General features: G+C 54.1%; 1 protein-coding gene across 1 annotated transcript; it reads left to right on the forward strand.

Moving 5' to 3' along the window:
- Positions 1-6,431: 6,431 nt before the first annotated feature.
- PIF1 (PIF1 5'-to-3' DNA helicase) lies at positions 6,432-15,276 on the forward strand. The gene is made up of 12 exons (XM_036439161.2): positions 6,432-7,379; positions 8,162-8,294; positions 8,371-8,496; positions 8,622-8,775; positions 8,875-8,989; positions 9,082-9,188; positions 10,839-10,978; positions 11,752-11,858; positions 12,772-12,859; positions 13,011-13,156; positions 14,255-14,446; positions 14,613-15,276. Exons 1-12 carry the CDS (start codon positions 6,807-6,809, stop codon positions 14,670-14,672), a joined length of 1,941 nt encoding a protein of 646 aa, XP_036295054.1. The 5' UTR covers positions 6,432-6,806; the 3' UTR covers positions 14,673-15,276.
- Positions 15,277-16,244: the final 968 nt, after the last annotated feature.

Raw genomic sequence — 16,244 nt, forward strand, 5'->3', positions numbered from 1 at the left:
GAGTGACTGACTTGTATTCAGTAGGGTTAGTTAAGAGAAGAGAGGATTTAAGGAAAGAGGATCAACTGTACCAGAGGTTCAATAAGTGTCCCCAGCCCTGGCTAGTTTGGCTCAGTGAATAGTGTTGGCCCACAGAGTGAAGTTTTGAGGGTTCGATTCTGGTCGAGAGCACATACCTCAGTTGCAGGCTGGATCCCTGGCCCTGGTCAAGGTGTGTGTAGGAGGCAACTAATCAATGTGTTTCTCTCACACTGATGTTTCTCTCCCTCTGTCTCTCCCCTTCCCTTCCACTCTCTCTAGAAAATCAATGGGAAAAATATCCCTGGAGTGAGGATTAACAAAATAATAATAACAATGTGTTCACAGCCCTGACTGGTGTGGCTCAGTCAGTTGGAACTTTGTCCTGTACACCAAAAGGTCACTGGTTCAATTTCTGGTCAGGGCACATACACAGATTTCGGATTTGTTCCTGCTCAGGTAGGTGTGCATTGGGATGCCTACGGGAGACAACCAATTGATGTTTCTCTCTCTCCCTCTCCCCTCCTTTCTCTCAAAAAATCAGTTTTCAAAAACACACAAGCTAGCCGGAGTCAGTTTGGTTCAGTGGATAGATCATCTGCCTGCAGACTGAAGGGTCCTGGGTTTGATCCCCAGGCTTGCCCAGGCTTGATCCCCACTAGGGGATGTGCAGGAGGCAGCCAATCAATGATTCCCTTTCATCATTGATGTTTCTATCTCTCTCTCCCTCTCCCTCTCTGAAATCAATATATATACACACAACAGCAAACAAAAAACATGTCTATAAGGAAAAAAAAGTGTCTGCTGCCCAGTGCTCTGGAAGGTCTACAGCATAGCCTGTCCTTGTAATACAGGAGGGCAAAAGCTTGGAGAGAAAGGACCATGAGATGGAGGGGAAGGGCTCTTTTAAGTATCAAATGAGATAACATCGAAAATGCATTTTGTAAACTGCCCAGTCCTGTGTTAATGCCATTGTTGTTTTTATTAATGACCTGGGGATTGGACTGAGACCAACGGTGAGAGAGGGCAGATAAGACATAAGGAAAGAGTTCTAGAGAAGGAAGTTTCATAATGAAGAAAACCCCGTTCCTCCTGAGAGTCTGCGTCCAAACCAGGTTCCGGGTGAAGCAAGGGGACCTTCACTCCGCACTCACCCACCCACCAAGGCGGCAGCGGGCAGAGAACCAGGCGGACCAGGACTGCCCGAGGCCAAGGGAGGAAGTCCGGCCCCAGAGGTGAGGCTTCCCTCTGCCCCCGCCTCCTTCCTCCGCTGACCAATCAGGATTCAGCTGCAGCTGCATTAGGGCAGGGAGGAGGACAGAGCTGAGGACCGTTAATTCGCCGCTAGTTGGCATCCAGTTATTCATTCGCTTCCTTTCCCTACAAGGATCTACTGTTGCTGCTCTTAAAAAAGAAAAAAACACGAGTGGCCATAACCGGCTTGGCTCAGTGGATAGAGCCTGCGTATTCAAGGGTCCCAGGTTCGATTGCGGTCAAGGGCATGTACCTTGGTTGCGGGCACATCACCAATAGGGGGGGGGGGGGGTGTGTGCAGGAGGCAGCTGATTGATATTTCCAACTCTCTCTCCCTCTCCCTTCCTCTCTGTGAAAAAGTAAAAAGTATTATATATTTAAATGAGTGGGCACATAACCACTTTTGAAAAAGCTCTTGCAGTTTCATATGTAACTAAATATACACTATCCTATGAGCCAGCAATTTCTTACCTAAGTACTTATGCAAAAGAAAGTACAAATCCACAGAAAACACAATTATCCATCAGCAGGAAAGCGGATAAACTAGTGTATCCGCACAATGGCGTACTAGTAAGCAACAAAAAGGAACCACGCTGCAACATAAATGAATCTCAAAATTATTATGCTCAGTGAAAGATGTCTGAGAATAAACATTGTATAATTCTATGCATAAGTTCTATAAAAAGCTAAAATAAGCCCAGCTGGCATGGCTCAGTGGTTGAACACTGACCTATGAACCAGAAGGTCATGGTTCGATTCCCAGTCAGGGCACAAGCCTGGGTTTCAGGCTCCATCCTCTGGTGTGAGGCGTGGAGGAGGAAGCCAATTAATGATTCTCTCTTCCTCTGATGTTTCTCTCTCTCTCTCCCTCCCTCTCCCCTCCTCTCTGAAATCAATAAAAAAATTTTAAAAAGCTATAATAATCTATGGTGAAAACAAAATTAGAACAGGGTTGCCTGAGGACTGAGGGTAGGGATTGACTGCAAAGGAACCTGAAGGAACTTTTGAGGTGATGGTAATGTTCTTAGAGCTTTGTGCAATGGAGGAAATATCCTGCATCTGTGCTGTTCAACAGTGTAGCCACTGGCCACCTGTGGCTATGGAGCACTTGGAGTGTGGCCAGTGCCAATAAAAACTGCATTTTAAATTTCATTTAATTTTAATTATTTTTAAAATATATTTTTAGTGGTTTCAGAGAGGAAGGAAGAGGGAGAGAGAGAGAGAGAAACACCAATGATGATAGAGAATCATTGATCAGCTGTCTCCTGTACACCCCACACTGGGGATCAAGCCCACAACCAGTGCATGTGCCCTGACCTAGAATGGAACCGTGACCTCCTCGTTCATAGGTCGATGCTCAACCACTGAGCCACACTGACGGGGCTAATTTTAATTACTTTAAATTTAAAATTAGACACATGTGGCTAGTGGATTCCCTATTGAACAACACAGTTCTATGTCCTCACAAAGGTTTGGGTCTCACAGGCATATTCATCTGTCAAAACTCCTCTCACAAAAAGCCTAAGATGTGTGCATTTCACTGTATGTAAAGATTACATTTTGTATAAACATAAACTCTAATTAATGCTGTGTGTGTTGAAGTATTTAGATGTGAAATGTGCTGTTATCTACAATTTTGAAATGGGTAACAAAAATGTTTTGATAAATAAAGGGATGGCTAAATTGCTAGACATGTGATACAACAAATAAAGCAAAATATTAATTGTAGAATCTTGGTGGTAGCTTAATGGGTGTTCACTGTAACCTTTCTGTGTATGTTGCAGTATTTTCAGAATAAAATGTTGGGGCTAAGAGGAGAAAGGATTTGGGAAGTTATTGTCTAATTGGGTACAAAGTTTCTGTTTGGAACAATGAAAATTTTCTGGAAATAATGTAGTGGTGGTGGTTACTTAATGGCAATTAATTGTAACTTAAAATGATCATATGGTACATTTTATGTTATATATCTTTTACAATTTAAAAAAGTTCGAAAGCCAAAAGAAAACAAATATTGGTAGAAAATCCATGGGACAGTTCCTGTGCTTCTCTAGGGGCAGTGGGTTCTGCACAAAGGTAAGGGGGAAGGAGCAGGCTGTGTGAGTGGGTGTGTAGATCCGCTTGGAGTAGAAGTTAGTGGGAAGAGAACACAGCCTTTGGAAACAGACCTATTTTCATAATCCTAGATCTTTCACTTTCTAGTGAATAACTATATTTGTTCCGACCTGACTGCGTCCCACCTCTGGGTAACTTGATTCTGCCTTCCTTTTGAGAAAACTTGTGCTGGAGTTGCTAAGGGAACCAATAAAATGTTTACTATTTGAAACACCTATTTGTTTCTTAATGCTATTGTTACTGTAATGAATGTCGTAGCTTAGAACAACGCAGATTTATTATCTCGTAGTTCTGCAAGTCTGAAATGTGTCTTACTGGGCCAATGTCAAGTACTGCATTCTTCCTTCTGGAGACTGTAAGGGGGACCCACTTCCTTGTCTTTTCCAGCTTCTAGAAACCTCTTGTGTTCTTGGGGTTGGCTTATGGCCTATTCTCCCGTCTTTAAAACCAACAGTAACATCTTCAAATCTCTCTTTCACACACCACCCACCCCCTCTGCTTCCTGCATTGCATCTCCTCTGACCCTCCTGTCTCCCTCTTTCCCCTGTAAGAACCCTTGTGATTCCATTGGGCCTATCCGGGAAATCCAAGATAATATCCCCATTTTAAGATCCTTAATTTATTACATCTGCAATGTCCCTTTTGCCATGTAAGGTAACACATTCACAGGTTCTGGGGATTAAGGCTGGGCATGGTGGGGGGACATTTTTCTGCCTACTACAGTGACTTTGAAATTTTATGCTACTCCTATGTCAACACTACACTGAAGCCCTGGCTGGTGTGACTCAGTTTGTTGAGCACGCACCAGGAGGTCACAGGTTTGATTCCAGGCCAAGCGGCGCAATGTCCAGGTTGCCAGCTGGATACCCAGTAGGGGGCATTCAGGAGGCAATATGGATGTTTCTCTCTTCCTCTCTAAAAATAAACTATTTAAATAAATTTTTAAAAAGACTACACGGAAGAGGAAACATTTCTCATTTTTTCCTAATAGCTTTGAGATATAGTTCACATACCATATAATTTACCCATTTAAAGTAAACAATTCAAATGGTTTTCAGTAGTCACAGAGTTGTGCAATCATCACATTTTCATCTTTCTCCCATTTTTGTTTGTGGAAACAAAGGCTTGAGACATTGTGGAACTTGCTTAGGGTAACATCTAATGGTGGGGCCGGGCATTGCAGCGGCTGTCGGGAACTGATACTCTAGTCCAGGCCTGGAGCCCATGGAGACCCATCGCCTGGGAGCAGTGTGGTGTAGTAGTAAAACACGCAGGTGCTCAGGCCAGGTCAGACTTGGTTCCAAGGCTTTGTCTCCGCTATCTATGAGCTATGTGATCTTTGGTAAACCTCCTGGAGCTTTGGTTTCCTTATTTGCAAAATGAGGACAATAAAATGAATGGGGGGGGGGGGGGGGGAGGAGACCGCACTCACCTGTAAGACCCCTTCCAGCTATGTAATTCCAAGCGTCAATGAGGAGAGGCAGGGGTGTGATTAGAAATAAATCCCCCAAGCCGAAACCGGTTTGGCTCAGTGGTAGAGCCTCGTTCTGCGGACTGAAAGGTCCCGGGTTCGATTCCGGTCAAGGGCATGTGCCTTGGTTGCGGGCACATCCCCAGAGGGGGGGTGTGCAAGAGGCAGCTGATCGATGATTCTCTCATCGATGTTTCTAACTCTCTATTCCTCTCTGTAAAAAAATCAATAAAATATATTTTTTTAAAGAAAGAAAGAAAGAAAGAAAGAAAGAAAGAAAGAAAGAAAGAAAGAAAGAAAGAAAGAAAGAAATCTCCCAAGCATCCAGGGCCACAAGAGGATGAAGAAGTATTCCCTGAGACTAACTCACATGCTTTCATCGCCCAGGTCTCAAGAGTTCCTCACTGATGGGCCTCAGCTGAGTGGGGAAGACAATGAGTAAAAGGACCCTGAAAAGGGAAAAGAGGAGTAGGAAGCGTTGAGAGGCGGAGCAGGCCTTGGGGTGGTCTGCCCAGGAGTGAGCATTGACCCTGCGAAACAGAGGTGGGAGGATCCGTGGCAGCTCTCCCCAACGCCAAGTTCAGCCGCTCTGTAAGGGCTACGGGGGTGGGGGGGTGTTGGGTGGATGGTTCTGAAAATAAATCTTCAGAGCAGCGTTGGGTGGCACCACACCACTTAACGACGCTACTGCACCCCCCCACCCTCACCCCGCCCCGCCCCGCCCCACCCCCGCCATCTCCGCCACGCCCACCGGTCCACGCGCCTTGGTCCGCTCCACGACCCGCCACCACAGCAGGCGTCCTCCCTCCCGTGCGGATGGTACCGCCCGAGCCGGGGAAGGGGGCGGAGGGTGAGGGACACGCCCCCGTCTCTGATTGGCTGGGGGATTTAAAGAGCCGCTGGTGATAGGCCGGTTCTCCGCCGCTGGCATTTGAAAGTTACGGAGCCCGAGCTTCGCCGGCCGGACCACTCGTTGCGGCTAGTTCGTCTGAGTTTCGGCGCAAGTGAGTGTCCCCCCCGGATCTGAGCAGCGTGGGGAGGAAGAGACCCTGCTTCTTTAACGGGTCCCTGCCGGGAGGGTGCAGACCAGAGGGTCAGAGGGAGGGAACACACATTCCAGGGTCACCCCGCGATTTCCCTAGCCAAATACCCTACCCCTTTCCACCCTGGACGTGGGAAGCGCCAGGGCTTCGGAATCACACCAGCCCGGGCTCCTGCCAGGCGCGTGTCCTGACCCCACGTTTGTCCACGGGGAGCGGTGACGCCTGCTCGGACAGTGAACGCGGCAGCAGCTGATGGGAGGAGCTGCAGCGCCTGTGCTCAGCTCCCCACGTGAGAGTCCCCTGCTCCTTGGGGAGATGACCCGATCCCCGCTCGGCCCCTCGGTCTCTGAAGCTGTCTTCTTCTTCTTTTTATTTTTAAATATATTTTATTGATTTCTTACAGAGAGGAAGGGAGAAGTTATAGAGAGAGTTAGAAACATCAATGAAAGAGAAACATCAATCAGCTGCCTCCTGCACATACCCCTACTGGGGATATGCCCGCAGCCAAGTTATATGCCATTGACTGGAATCGAACCTGGGACCCTTCAGTCCGCAGGCCGACGCTCTATCCACTGAGCCAAACCGGTTTCGGCTGAAGCTGCCTTCTTTCCTGCCCAGGGTCCCCCTTCTTCCGCTGCCCTGGCCGGACAGCCGAGGCTCCCCAAACCCGAGTGCGTTTGACGCTCTGGAAATGATTGTGTAGGATGTCATTCCTAAATGAATGTCCTCAATTGCAGCCCCAGGGTCCTTTTACCATCCCTGTGACCTCTTGGTGTTACCAGAGGGGGGTAGGATGCTAAGTGGCCTTGACCGGGCTCCCCGCCACGGCCTCACACCACCTGTTGCGTCCTTGAGTCCCGGTGGTTCCTGAGCTCCGATCCCTTCGCAGACCTGCAGCGGCGGCGGCGATGCTGTGCGGGTCCCCGGCGGCGGCGGAGTGCGAGGACGCGGAGCTGCGGTGCCGCGTGGCGGTGGAGGAGCTGAGCCCCGGCGGGCAGCCGCGGAGGCGCCAGGCCGTGCGCGCCGCGGAGCTGCGTCTGGGCCGCAACGAGCGGCGCGAGCTGGTGCTGCGGCTGCAGGCGCCGGGGCCGGCCGGGCGGCCGCGCTGCTTCCCCCTGCGCGCCGCGCGCCTCTTCACGCGCTTCGCCGCCTCCGGCCGCAGCGCCCTGCGGCTCCCCGCCGCCGGCCCGCCCCGCGCGGGCGCCGTGCAGCTGCTGCTCTCCGACTGCGCCCCGGACCGCCTGCGCCGCTTCCTGCGCCTGCTGCGCCTCAAGCTGGCCGCGGCGCCCGGCCCCGCGCCGCCCTCCGCCCGCGCGCAGCTGCTGGGCCCGCGGCCCCGCGACTTCCTCACCGTCAGCCCGGCGCAGCCCGAGGAGCTGCGGCGCGCGGCGGCGCCCCGGGGCCCGGACCCGACGCCGGCGGAGCGGCAGGCGGAGCCGCGGGTGGGGGCCGAGCCCAGCACCGAGAGGACAGGAAAGGGGGTATGTGCCTTGGGGGCTGGGTGTGCCGCTGGGTTGGAAGGGACCAAGGAGATCCAAGTTTGGGGGTGATGGGGGGGTATTTTAGGGGGCTGCTGGTTATCTCAAGAGGAGAAGTCTTGAGTAGAACCGAGATGCGGGAATTGTGCGAGCGTTTCTCATAGGGCAGTCTCATAGGGTAAGCCGAAATAGGAAAAGGGTGGCCCAGGTCCTATTAAAAAAGAGAATGCAGAGAAGGAAGCCTGGAAAGGAAACCTCAAAAGATAAAGAGAAGGAGAGGGGCGTTTGGAAAAAACCAAGCAGTGTAAGGGGGAGCCCACAAGTCCGATCAGATGGGGGTAGGGACAAAGTCTGGTGGTTCTGGCAGTTTTTGATCTCAGACCACAGGGCTTGAGTAAGGGGGTGGGGAGGTGGAGATGGGGAGAAGGGGACCAGGCTAGGCAGGTGTTCGTCCAGCTTGGGTGTTTTGAGGTGAGAAACAGGTTTGTTGCAGTGAGAAGTGAGAAAGAAGGACGGGTGAGAGGACCAGGAGAATCAGGGAACCCCAGGAGGATGCCTTGGTCTCCAGGGCACCAGGCATCAGCGGAGACCCAGCCTCAATCCCTTCCTCCCGCGGAGACCTGGACCCCAGAGGTCACTGGCAAGCTCTCCAGGCGAACCAGGGCTGCCCAAGGGCTCCAAGGATGGAGCCAGCGGAGACACAAGGGCTTCCAGGCCTAGCCCTGCACCTGGGCCAAGAAGGTGTGGGGTGGGGGGTGGGCTCTGAGACAACCCTGTCCCCCCAGGAAGCCCCGAGGTGGCCCCTGCCTGTGAAGAAGCTGAACTTGGCCCCCGCCAAGCCACAGCTTTCTGAGGAGCAGGCCGCAGTGCTGAGGGCCGTCCTGAAAGGCCGGAGCATTTTCTTCACGGGGAGCGCAGGCACGAGGGGCGGAGCCGGGGGGAGGGCGGCGGGTGGGATGGAGGAGAGGTGGTCTTGACTTTGCCCTCTGCCCAGGGACAGGGAAGTCTTACCTGCTGAAGCGCATCCTGGGCTCACTGCCTCCCACGGGCACGGTGACCACTGCCAGCACGGGGGTGGCAGCCTGCCACATCGGGGGGACCACCCTCCACGCCTTTGCAGGTGGGTGAGCGGGCGCTCCTGGGGCCGTCGCCGGGAGCAAGCCGGGCCTGTGGGAAGGGAGGAGGGGAAGTCGGGGCTGAGGCAGGGCTGGGGTCTCGGCCCAAGCTGAACCATGTCACTCACAGGCATCGGCTCGGGCCAGGCGCCCCTGGCGCAGTGTGTGGCCCTGGCCCAGCGGCCAGGCGTGCGGCAGGGCTGGCTGAACTGCCAGCGGCTGGTCATCGATGAGATCTCCATGGTGGAGGCAGAGCTGTTTGACAAGCTGGAGGCCGTGGCCAGGTCAGTGAGGGCGGTGAGCCTGGGATCTGGTGGTGTCCGTGGGGAGCCTGCCCACCCTCGCTGCTGAAGCGCCGCTCGCTCATCTCCTCTCCCCTCCAGGACTGTCCGGCAGCAGGATAAGCCGTTCGGAGGGATCCAGCTCATCATCTGTGGGGACTTCCTGCAGCTGCCGCCTGTCACCAAGGGCTTCCAGCCCCCGCAGTTCTGCTTCCAGGTACCACTCACCCTCCTGCCCTGCCCTCCCCACCCTCACCCCACCCCAGGGGTCTGCTCTGCTCCCTGACACCCCTTCCCTTCCCCCGACAGGCCAAGAGCTGGAGGAGGTGTGTCTCAGTGACCCTGGAGCTGACCAAGGTGTGGAGGCAGGCAGACCAGACCTTCGTCTCCCTGCTGCAGGCTGTGCGACTGGGCAGGTGAGCAGAGAGGGGCCTGTGGATGAGGCCCACGTGTGGGTCTCAGAGGAGCACGGGGACCCCAACAAGAGGGAGAAGGGCTTCCTGGGCCCATAGAAGACGGTCACTTTGTGGATCTTGAGATCCTGCCTCCCCAGGGTGGGTCCCCACCACCCAGCCGGAGGCCTGGCACAGAGGAGGGGTCAGGGGACTATGGTCAGATGGACACACAAGAAGAATTAAGAGATATCCACACTCCCAGTCACAGATCTAAAAGCTGGGGTCCTGCCGAAACCGGTTTGGCTCAATGGATAGAGCGTCGGCTTGAGGACTGAAGGGCCCCGGGTTTGATTCCGGTCAAGGGCATGTACCTTGGTTACGGGCATATCCCCAGTAGGGGGTGTGCAAGAGGCAGCTGATCGATGACTCTCTCTCATCGATGTTTCTAGCTCTCTATCTCTCTCCCTTCCTCTCTGTACAAAATCAATAAAATATATATTTAAAATAAATAAATAAGTTAAATAAATAAATAAATAAAAGCTGGGGTCCTAAGGGGTGAAATGACTTGCCCAAAGTCAGGGCTGGAATTTAATCCCAGGTCTGACTTTAAAATCTAAGTTCCTTCCACTTTTTAAAAAAATATATATTTTTATTGATTCCAGAGATAGAAACATCAATAATGAGAGAGAATCACCGATTGGCTGCCTCTTGCATGCCTCTCACCAGGGATTGAGTCCACACATGCCCCCGACTGGAACCGAACCCAGGACCCTTTAGTCCACAGGCCGATGCTCTATCCACTGAGCCAAACCAGCTAGGGCTTTCCTTCCACTCTCAAAGCCTGTGGGGTCCCTTGGGGGCGGGGAACATTGCAGACATGATCCCTGCCCAGCTAGGATGAACGGTTGAAATGCTACAGCTGCTCTAACACAGGAGAGGACAGGCCAGGAGGGCAGATGACTGGAGCCAGAGCTGGGCCTTGAAAGCCAGGCCAGGGTGGGATGACTTGGGGGAAGGTGGCGGTGGCGAGCTGCTCTCCTGCCTGGGGACGGGAGGCGGGAAGGAAGGAGCACAGCACAGCCGGCATGCACAGGGCCAGGAGGAACGCTGAGTGGCAGAGCAGGGAGAGAGGGACCCAAGTTGTCCCCCCTCCTCCCATGGTGGCGCTGCTGTACCCAGCCTCCCTGCGGAGAGGGGAGGGGCGGGGGCCAGACTGTAGATGGGGAGAAATAGAAACACAGGCTCCATGTTTTCCCATAAGGCAGAAGGCCAGGGGCCAGAACACTCATCCAGACTGCAGGCCACCAGTATTACAGCATCAACATCAGCGCCTGGCCTCGGTCCTTAAACCTCTGGCCTGTGCTCACTCAGCATACCGCCCTTCCCAAGGGGCACTGGGGATGGGAGGGAGGCCAGCTTCTCCTCCGAAGGAAAGAGTGCCCACCCGCGATCACAGCCAAGTACCCCACACACCCCCACACACACACTCTGCTCAGTCCCCAGGCATGGGTCCAAGTGAAGAAAGGATAAGCTGGCCAGCAAATCCTGCCCTCGGGTGCCGTTCCCGTCCCCAGGCCTGATCCATTGCCTGCTGCTTGGGCCATACCACCCACATGCCCCCCCTTCCCTGGCACTCAGATGGGCTCTGCCCTCACAGCCCAGCCCCCACAGGTGCTCAAAGGAGGTGACCCGCCAGCTCCAGGCTACGGCCACCCACAAGGTGGGGCGAGACGGAATTGTGGCCACCAGGCTCTGCACCCACCAGGATGATGTGGCTGTCACCAATGAGAAGCGGCTGCGGGACCTGCCAGGTGGGCAGGGAGCAGGGCTGGGCAGTACCAGCGGGGAAGGGCTATCGGGCAGGCATGTCAGCTTTCCCCCTGCCCCCATCTCCTGGCAGCCTGGGACCTTGGGATAAATATCTAGGCCCCAACCTCTGTGCCATAAGGTAAGGTGACCAGACATCCCGCTTTTGGCGAGACAATCCTGATTTTTAACAATTTGTCTTGTGTCCCTCGGCGTTTTAAAAAAGTCCCGATTTTAGGAAAGAAAAATCTGGACTTTTTTAAAACACCGTGGGACGAGGGACAAATTGTTAAAAATCGGGACGTCCAGCCAAAACCGGTTTGGCTCAGTGGATAGAGCGTTGGCCTGTGGACTGAAAGGTCCCGGGTTCAATTCCGCTCAAGGGCATGTAGCTTGGTTTCTGGTGCGTCCCCAGTGGGGGGTGTGCAAGAGGCAGCTCTGCTCGATGATTCTCTCATTGATGTTTCTAGCTCTCTATCCCTCTCTTCCTCTCTGTAAAAAATCAATAAAATATATATATTTTTTTTAAATCGGGACATCTGGTCACCTTACAATAAGGCCCTTATAGTTACAGAGATAACTGGTTTTGAGAGGTATGACCTTGAAAGGGTCAGGGTCACTCAGCCAGAACAATGCTGGAAGTGAGTCTTAAATTCAGGTCTCTGATTCTAAAGCTCCAGATATCCCTATTACCTCCCCCCAGGCCCTGGTCTGATAGGTGTTCTTGGAAACGAAGCCACAAGTGACTAGTAACCTGTTTGCCCCACTCTTTCCCCAGGTGAGGCGCACAGCTTTGAGGCCATGGACAGTGACCCTGAGCAAGCCCGGGCTCTGGATGCCCAGTGTCCCGTCGGCAAGCTCCTTCAGCTGAAGCTGGGCGCCCAGGTGCGTGGGAAGCGGGGCCCAGACCCTGGGAGCCCGGGCCTCCCCAGCCTTGGCCCCAGCTGGGACCACAGCGACTCCCTTCCTCCCCTTCCTCCGAGTCCCACCCACCTTCCTGTCTCTAGCTCTCCACTGCCTTCCTGTTTCACCGTGTGGAGCTCCAGGCAGCGCTGCTTTGGATAAGTCCCTTGTCCTTGCTGAAGCTGTGTTTCATCTCTCAATCAGGGAATGAAATATCTACCCCACACAGCTGCCTCCTATAACGTATCCTATACCAGTGTTTCCCAGACTTCTCTCGTGACGAGAATCACCTGGTGGAGTTGTTAAACTGCAGATTCCTGAATCCCAACTAAGAAGTGCTAAACTAGAATTTTTTTAAGTACACAATTTTACCTATATGTTCCCAAAAATTCTAGTTTAGCACTTCTTAGTTGGGATTCAGGAATCTGCATTTTAACAACTCCACCAGGTGATTCTCGTCACGAGAGAAGTCTGGGAAACACTGGTGTATTCTATGAAAGTCTCCTTCCTTCCGATTATATTGGGGGTGGGCCACATGGGAACCTTCCCTCGGGTTCCAAAGGGCACCCAGGGAGAAAGTGCAGCACCTTGTGGTTGGAAGAGGGATGGCAGCTGGGGGCTGTCCCTCAAGTTTTCAAAGCCCTGAGATGTCTGTTACCGTATTGCTCTTTACCCGCTCCTGAGCAGTGTCAGTCCCCTTGACACAGGGGAAACCGAGACCCGGAAAATAAAGCATCTTGCTCAGGGGGACACAGTCAGCCGGTGGCTGAGCTAAAAATAGGACTCAGTGCCCCTCCCTGCCAGCCCCCGGCCTCCCCAAACCACAGCAGGGGCCCCTGGGCCCAAGGCCGGGCATAGGATCGGGGCAGCTCTCCGTGCCTTCTTTCCCTCGCAGGTGATGCTGGTGAAGAACTTGGCGGTGTCCCGGGGCCTGGTGAACGGTGCCCGCGGGGTGGTAGTCGGCTTTGAGACCGAGGGGAGAGGTAAGCGATGGTGCAGAGCTACCGAGTGGGGTAACAGGGCCCCAGGGTAAGTGTGAAGAGAAAGAGGCTAGGATGCCAAGGTGAGGCCCGCCGCTCACCTCTGAGCCCCGAAACGGGGCTGCGAGGTCGGACGTCTCCGTGCCTCCCTCAGGGCTGCCCCAGGTGCACTTCCTGTGTGGCGTCACCGAGGTCATCCGTGCGGAGCGCTGGACGGTGCAGACCACCGGGGGCCGGCTCCTCAGCCGGCAGCAGCTGCCCCTCCAGCTGGCCTGGGCCATGTCCATCCACAAGAGCCAGGTGAGCAGCCGGTGCGGGGCTTGGGCCAGGGGAGGGCAGAGGGGGGACGAAGTAGGCGAGGGCCATGTTGAGGGGGCCTTAAAGGCTTTATGGGGGTTGAGCTTGCCCTGGAGGCAAAGTTCCAGATCAGTTGTAGGATAAACCTTTCTTTCTTTCTTTCTTTCTTTTTTTTTTTTAATATATTTTATTTATTTTTTTAGAGAGAGGGGGAGAGAGGGATAGAGAGTTAGAAACATCGATGAGAGAGAATCATCGATCAGCTGCCTCTTGCACACCCCCTACTGGTGATGTGCCTGCAGCCAAGGTACATGCCCTTGACCGGAATCGAACCCGGGACCCTTCAGTCCACAGGCCAACGCTCCATCCACTGAGCCAAACCGGTTTCGGCGGATAAATCTTTCTTCAATGCATTTCCCATCCCATGCTCTTCCTTTCTGGGATCCATATACTTGCCCTCTGACATCTCCTGCCCTGCCAGACATGTTAAATGTAATACTTCCAACACTGGTATGAAGTGTAGATGTCGTAACCATTCCCTTTTTAAAAAAATATTTTATTGATTTTTTTTTAGAGAGAGGAAGAGAGAGGGATAGAGAGTTAGAAGCATCGATGAGAATCATCCATCAGCTGCCTCTTAACACACCCCTACTGGTGACGTGCCCACAGCCAAGGTACATGCCCTTGACCGGAATCAAACCTGGGACCTTTCAGTCCACAGGCCAATGCTTTATCCACTGAGCCAAACCGGTTTCAGCTCATTCCTGTTTTACAGCGGAGGAAACCGAGGCTCAGAGCGGTTAAGTAACCTGTCCAAGGCCATACAGCTAGTGAGAGGCAGAGCCGGATTCCTTTCCATGCCTGTCTGACCCTGGCCTGAGTTCTTTCCTTCCACCCCTACCCCTCTCTCTGATCCTGGATGTATCCCCTGGAGCTCCTCCTCTCAGATACCCACCCACCGTCAGCCTGTCCCTCTGCTGAGAGCCTCTGGGCTGGGCCGGGAGGTCCAGGGGCAGTAGCTGGGCTGGTGAGGTGGGTCAGGCTCTTGGGCACGAAGGCCTCCAGGCAGAGCTGGCTGCATCTCTGTCTCTCCATCCCCAGGGCATGACCCTGGATTGCGTGGAGATCTCCTTGGGCCGCGTGTTTGCCAGCGGCCAGGCCTACGTGGCCCTTTCCCGGGCCCGCAGCCTGCAGGGCCTGCGTGTGCTGGATTTTGACCCCATGGTGGTTCGCTGTGACCCCCGTGTGCTCCGCTTCTATGCCAGCCTGCGGCGGGACAGTGGTCTCCGTCTGGTAAGAGGGAGTCACCCAGGGGTGCGCCATGGGACCCTGGGTAGGGATGGCAGAGCTTCTCTGGCCCCATTGTGGACAGGGCAGGAGGAAGGAGACGCTGGGCCCCAGGCTGTGGCCCTGGGGGACGGCAGAAGTTCATGACTCTGGTTCTCTGGTTTCAATCCAGGAGTCTCCCTGTGATGAGGAAGCAGCCTCAGACCAAGAGAATGTGGATCCAAACCTTTGAGCCACAAAGAGAAGACAGAGGATGGTCTCCCCCTCGTTGCTCCTGAGTGAGCGAGGACCCCATGACATACCAGGGGAGGATGGTCAGTGCCCCTTCTCCCTTCGTGAGGGTCTCTCAGCCTCCTGGCACTGGTATAGGGATAGCCATTTGCCAGCTGTGCCTCAGTTTCTCCCCTTGCCCTGAGTGAGCTGCTTCCAGGGTCAGGAGGAATCTTTCTTTGCCAGGTGGGAATGGGCCTGCGGTGGTATCTGGTGTTAGAGAACAGGGGCTGGCCATGGGACCCCGGTCAGGAGGGCCGCCCCCTTCGGCCAGCAGCGGGGAGAGGTGTTCCAGGAGCAGGAATAGGCACGTGGGTCCTGAGGGACTCCGGCGGAGTACAGGCCCCGCCCGGAGAAGGGAACCTGAGGTGATCTCACAGCCAGGCCCAGCCCAGCACCGAGAGGACCAGCGCCCTCCTGAGCCTGAAGTGGGAACGCGCACAGCAAACTGTGCGCCTGTGCCTTAAGCTGCTTTCTGGGGAAAGAAATAGTGAGTGAGGCGAAACTGGTTTGGCTCAGTGGATAGAGCGTCAGCCTGCAGACTGACAGTCCCAGGTTTGATTCCGGTCAAGGGCATGTACCTTGGTTGTGGGCACATCCCCAGTAGGGGGTGTGCAAGAGGCAGCTGATCAATGATTCTCTCTCATCGATGTTTCTAACTCTCTATCCCTCTCTCTTCCTCTCTGTGAAAAATCAATAAAATATATTAAAGAAAAAGAAGAAAAGAAATAGTGAGGATTGAAATGGGTGTTCTCCGGTTGTATTTATTCATTTATTTATTTAATAAATATTGTTGAAAGTATTATATATGTCCCCTCCCCACCCTCCAGAGCCCCCTCTATCCTGCCCCTGCCCCAGGCCTTCACCACTCTATTGTCTGTGTCCATGGGTGGTGCACGTATGCGTACTCAGACTGTATTTATTTAGGACAAATAAACTGAATTATGTAAGGACTGTGAGTTCTTCGGCTCTTTAAGAAGGCACACCCTGCCCTGGCTGGTGTCGCTCAGTTGGCTGAGTGTCCTTCCGTGCACTGGGAGGTTGCAGGTTCTTGGACGGAAGCAGGAGAAACAGACTCGGGACAAGTGAAGCAGGAAAGGAAGCTAATGGCACGGAAGGCTAGCTCGAAGGAGCGATACGAGGGGCCCAGACACCCAGGCGTGGAAACAGTGGGAACCAGGGAGGCTGAAACCACAGGCAGGCGTGGAGCTGGGAGCTTTTGGCCAGGGGGACCCCCGGCCACCCCTGGACGCCTGTCACAGCCCCCGGGGGAAGGTCCTGACCTCTTCCGCTTGCTCCCATCACGGAGTCCGGACCTGAAGGCAGGTGTGTGGCTGGCTGGGCTTGGTCTCCCGAGCTGGTCCAGGGCTCTGCTGGGATGAATTTTACATCATCCCCTTGCTGGGCTGCTGAGGATGCCTGAGGGTCCTCTCCTGGGATTCTCCTCTCTGACCCCGTCCCGCACGCACACTGCCAAAGCGCCCCTCGCCTCCCTGCCCTTTCCCCTCACCCAGGCCCTGGTGTCAGCTTTCCC

The sequence above is a fragment of the Pipistrellus kuhlii genome, unplaced genomic scaffold, assembly GCF_014108245.1.
Source record: "Pipistrellus kuhlii isolate mPipKuh1 unplaced genomic scaffold, mPipKuh1.p scaffold_m20_p_1, whole genome shotgun sequence".
NCBI lineage: Eukaryota > Metazoa > Chordata > Mammalia > Chiroptera > Vespertilionidae > Pipistrellus > Pipistrellus kuhlii.